This window comes from Mesitornis unicolor, unplaced genomic scaffold (genome assembly GCF_000695765.1).
Source record: "Mesitornis unicolor isolate BGI_N332 unplaced genomic scaffold, ASM69576v1 scaffold19145, whole genome shotgun sequence".
Lineage (NCBI taxonomy): Eukaryota > Metazoa > Chordata > Aves > Mesitornithiformes > Mesitornithidae > Mesitornis > Mesitornis unicolor.
In genome coordinates this window covers 435-5,876 of record NW_010187767.1, presented here as the reverse complement: position 1 = coordinate 5,876, position 5,442 = coordinate 435, and the positions used below count along the sequence as shown (strand labels likewise).

Below are 5,442 nucleotides of genomic sequence, written 5' to 3'. Positions count from 1 at the left end.
TCCAGAGAAGAGCAACTAAGAATAATCAGAAGTCTAGAAAATGTGACCTGTGAGGAAAGATTGAAAGAACTGGCAATGTTTAGCTCAAAAAAGATAAAACTGATAGAAGAATATGGTAGCAGTGTTCAAATACATTAGAAAAAAAAAAGAAGTAGAGACAGGAAGAGGAGATTACCTTGTTCTCCACATCAATGACAGTTAGAACAAGAGGCAATGGACTTAAATTGCATAAGGGTGCATAAGATTAGATTAGGAAAAATTTCCTAAGGGTAGGGAAGGTGAAGTACTAGAACAGATTGCCTGGGGAGATTGTCAAATATTCATCACTGGAGAGTTTTAGAAACAGATTGGTAGAGTTTGTCCTGACACGGAGCACAGAACAGCCTTGTAATCAAGTCCTATTTTCTGTGCTTTTGTGTACATAGCTAACTGAAGAACAGTTCTGCAGCCCAGAAATACGGCAACTGAACAAGAATAAAGGATCCTCAATTTGATAAAAAACATTAATCAAAGTAAGTGTGTGCCAGCTTCAAGCAGAGACTAGAAATAATTTGAGGGGAAATAAAACATCAAAGTTTACTTTCTATCTTTCTAAAAAATACAGTACATTTATGATAAAGGTCTCACCTCCATCATTTTGTCAGAACTGGCAGATATTACAGAAGCAGCTGCATCTGCTTCCTCAATGCACTGATGCTCTTAAGATGAAACGAGTGTACAGAAGAGTATTGTGTGTGTGTGTGTGTGTGTATCAGAGAGAGCGAGAGATTTCAATGAGACAGAGACTCCTTCAGAAAAGATGCCAAATCCATTCTAGAATAGAAGTCTGTAACTGGAATGCTACAGGCTCTGTACAGGGGCCAAAGACATCAGCCAGCTAGAGAGTAATTAAGATTCATGTGGGAGACTGTGAAGAAAGCAGAAATTTATTCACATCACCCCCCTGCCATGTTACTAAGCCAACCAACTGAAGAGAAAAAATCCCCTGCAAAAATGAGAGTTAAAATTGCTGAAATTCTATTAAAGTCGTAGGAGACTTTAATAGGCTAGTATATCACCTGCAAATATGGCAGATGTGTAAGACTTCCCTCTACCTCCAGGAATACCTAATCAGAAATACTGTAAATGGCAGAGCTGGAAGGGCTAACAAAACTGAAAGAAACAGGCAGGGGGAGAGGAAGTGAGAGAGAGATGGTGAGAGACATATACCTAAGTAAAACTATAATCCAGTTACCTTAACAAATTTAACAAAATATTTCCTTCTGAACACATCTGTATGCTCAAAAGACAATGTCTTATGCTGAACAAATCACTCCTGATTAGACGTGTATTTCAGCAAACACACATGTGTGTTTATCCAGTAGAAACATACAGCAGGAGCTGGTGCTACACTGGACATCACCTTCTCAGTATGCAAAGAATTATTCATAACCTCAGGGAATAAAAAGAACAATAAAATCTAGAGGTAAAAGAACAGCACCCTGAAACATCACCATATCAGCAGAACTAGAGGCAAGCCAATTTTCTGCCATTAAGGAGTTATACTTGCCCCACCAGCAATGTGCATTGAGCACTTTACTCAATATATCAATGTGCATTACAATAGCCTCCCAAAATCCCAAGGAAAATATCTGCTTTCTCAGAAAGGATTACCTAGCAACATATTTTTATAAAATGCAGACTAAAATATGCATGGGCATCTTCCATCACACATATGTGCATATGTTGGATAAGATTCTACATGTGTTCAACAGACACCCACAGATGGTCTTCACCTGAACTGTAAGGACCCAGAGTTGTCCCCTGCTCACCAGTCACTGCTAAGAGAAAAAGCATCTCAGTCATCACACCAAATCTCTGACATGTGCAAGCACTGTTTAGAGATTAAGCTTTTAAAGTTGGTCAAGGTCATAACAGTCCTATGTAAAACTCAATGTCATTGTACAGCAATGAATAGCCATTCAAATTTTTGTCTCCATGGACCAACATTAGGAAAGTATAAACACTCAGTTCTAAAATATTTGCTGTTTCCCTTTGTTAGGCAGTTTCAGCTGAAGTCCCAGTGAAAAACAAGAAAATGCTTTTCCTTTTGTTGGAGTCCCTTGAGAGAAGACATTACAACAAACATTTTTAAAATTTTTCCTTCACAGAAAGTATCATACCAAAGAAGTGCAACATTACTTCTGTCACAGTAGAGATGTGTTACTGATTATTCATTTTAGACAGTAACTTCTTGATCATCTACAATGACTTTGAGAACTGTGCATTGTTTAACACACTTATTCAGGTTAGAACAAGACAGTAACATACAGCATCTATTTAAACTGTATGTTAAAAAAAAAGAATGAACACCAGAATTTGGTGCATCTCATCTTCACTTGCTCAAATCTTCATAACATGAGCACTGTGTCAGTCACTGCTTTACTTGGTTATTTTTTAAAAAAAACATGTTTGTGTTTTTCCAAGTTTAAGGGAAAGCAAAACAGTTCTAGTAGCTTAATGATCATCATTTTTTCTCAGATTGATGACACAGTGACCTCATGGCTAGACTTTGCGAACGAAGATAAGGGAAGGACACTACCCACGCTTGCTGCAAACACGCTAATGGCTAAAAAGACCAACGTGGAATAGGGAAGTCCAGTTGCAAAGTGCACAGCAGAAAGTCTCCTTAGGCGGTATTGGCAAGGTGCAGTTCTTTCAGTGTTGTCTTTTCTTCTCAAGACTGATTCTACATGCGTTCTCAAAGGAGACAGCAGCGTCATGAATGGTGTGTCTCCATGTCTTCCAATTGGAGGCCAGAGTAGACCACTGATGGTATTCAATATGACCAAAACTGAGGTATTGTTTTAGGGAGTCCTTGTATCTGCTCTCTGAGGCTCCTCTGTTGTGGCAGCCAGTGGCAAATAGAGCACAATCTTAGGGAGGCGGTGATCCTCCATCCCGGAGATGTACCCTGCCCAGCGCAGCTGCATCCTCAGCAGCATGGCCTCAATACTGGTGACCCCTGCCTGTTCAAGGACAGTGACATTAGTCATGTAGTCAGTCCAGTGGATGTTTGGGATTGTACGGAAGCAGTGATGATGGAAGCATTCGAGGAGTCGCAGGTGGTGGCGGTAGATGACCCATCATTCAGACCCATATAAAAGCGTAGACAGCACAATGGCTCTGTAGACACTAAACTTTGTACTTTTCTTCGGGTGTTTATTGCACCAAACTCTTTTATGGAGTTTTCCGAAAGCTCTATGTGTCTTTGCTAACCTGTTGTCTCTTTGTCAATCTTACCATCCAAGGAAATGATACTTCCTAGATAGTTGAACTGCTGGACTGACTTAAGCTCTGATTTACCTATGGTGATGTGGGGATGATGGAAGACTTCCTGTGGTGCAGGTTGGTAAAGAACTTCTGTCTTATTCAAGCTGACTTCCAGCCCAAAAAGCTCAGCAGCCTCTGCAAAGCAGGATGTTAAGTGCTGCAGAGCTGCTTCTGTATGAGCAACGAGAGTGGCATTGTCAGCAAAAAGCAGCTCGTGGACAAGGTGATTAAGGGTCTTAGTGTGGGTCTTTAGTTGCCTTAGGTTGAATAGGCTCCCATCGGTACAATATCAGATGTAAATGCCATTATCTTCATCGAGGTCTGCCGTGGCCCCTTGGAGCATCATGCTGAAGAAGATTGTAAATAGAGTTGTTTCGAGAATGCAACCTTGTTTCACACCATTGGTTATTGGGAAGGGCTCAGAGAGTGCATCGCCATATCTAACTTGGCCGCGCTGGTCCTCGTGTAACAGGATAATAATTTTGAGGAACTTGGGAGGGCATCCTAATCGTTCCAAGATCTGCCACAGGCCTTTTCTGCTCACAGTGTCAAAAGCTTTAGTGAGGTCAACAAAAGTTACATTGAGCCCTTTGTTCTGTTCCCTATACTTCTCTTGGAGTCGTCTGAGGACAAATACCATGTCTCTGGTACTCCTATTGGCTCTGAAACCACATTGGCTTTCAGGTAGAAGTTCTTCTGAGATAGCTGGTAGTAATCTGTTCAAAAGTATTCTTGCAAGGATTTTACCAGCAGTAGAGAGCTAAGTAATACCACGGTAATTTGAGCAGTCTGAATTTTCTTCTTTCTTCTTGTAAAGGGTGATGAGGACTGCATTACGGAGATCTGATGGTAGTTCACCTTTTTCCCAGTAACGCACAACGAGCTAGTGAAATTTAGACTTCAGGTGGGATTCCATCAATCCCATCTGCCTTGCCAGTATTCACCTGCTCTATGGCCTCAGGAGTCTCTCCTACAGTAGGGGCTATATCCAATTCATTTTTCACCGGCTGTTGTGTAATGTGCTGAATTGCTGAACCTTGGACTACACGGTTGGCACTGAAGAGAGTCTGGAAATGTTCAGACCATCAATTCAGGATAGAGGTTTTATCTGTGAGAAGCATTTGGCTATCTGCACTTAGTATTTGGCTTGGAACATGGTGTGTAGGTGTGTACACTGCTTTCAGAGCCTCATAGAATCCTCTGTAGTCACCCAAATCTGCGCATAGTTGAGTCTTTTCTGCTAGGTTGATCCACCACTTGTTCTGGATGTCTCGAAGTTTCCATTGGAGCTTACTGCATGCAAGACAGAAGGCTGCTTTTCTTACATGACAAGACGGCTGAGCAAGGCGTGCTTGGTGAGTAGTTCTCTTCTTTGTCAAAAATTCCTGGATCTCTTGGTTGTTTTCATCAAACCAATCTTTGTTTTTCTTGAAGGAGCACCCTAAGGATTCTTCAGAAGACTGGAAGCTGCTATTTTTAATATATTCCCAAAGCACTTCAGGAGAGGGATCTATGGGATGGTCTTCAAGTCTAGTTTGAAGATTTGCCTGGAAGTTGTCTCTCACTGTAGCTGTTTGAAGATTGTTAACTTGGAGCCTCCTTCTTGGAATGCTGCCCCTCTTAGGTTTAGGCTTAAAGTGGAGGTTAAGTTTGCATCGCAAAAGGCAGTGGTCTGTTTGACATTCTGCACTAGGCATCACTTGGGTATGACGGACATCGTGAACACTTCTCTGGCACACTCATATGTAGTCAATGAGGTGCCAGTGCTTGGATTGAGGATGCATCCAGGTTGTCTTCAAGTTGTCTTTCTGCTGAAAGTTAGTGTTGGTGATGGTGAGCTGCTGCTCTGCACAAAACTCTAGCAAGAGGCAGCCATTGTCATTGCAGTTTCCAACACCATGCTCGCCTAGTACTCCTTTCCAGGCTTCAGAGTTCTTTCCTACTCTGGCATTGAAATCACCAAGGATTATGATCTTGTCATCTACAGGAACCTTTTGGGTGATGCGGCGCAGGTCGGTGTAAAATTTGTCTTTTTCCACAGGGAAAGTATATGCTGAAGAGAGCAACATGTTGCTTGTTATGTAGTGGGAGGCATAGGGAGATGATATGATTGAAATGACCTGTCGGCAG

General features: G+C 41.7%; 1 protein-coding gene across 1 annotated transcript; it reads right to left on the bottom strand.

Moving 5' to 3' along the window:
* Positions 1 to 3,601: 3,601 nt before the first annotated feature.
* Positions 3,602 to 5,009, bottom strand: LOC104541495 (RNA-directed DNA polymerase from mobile element jockey-like). Its single transcript, XM_010185571.1, is given in 3 exon segments — positions 3,602 to 4,195; positions 4,257 to 4,379; positions 4,638 to 5,009. Coding segments are annotated over 3 exon segments (1,089 nt in total).
* Between the last annotated feature and the right edge of the window lie 433 nt (positions 5,010 to 5,442).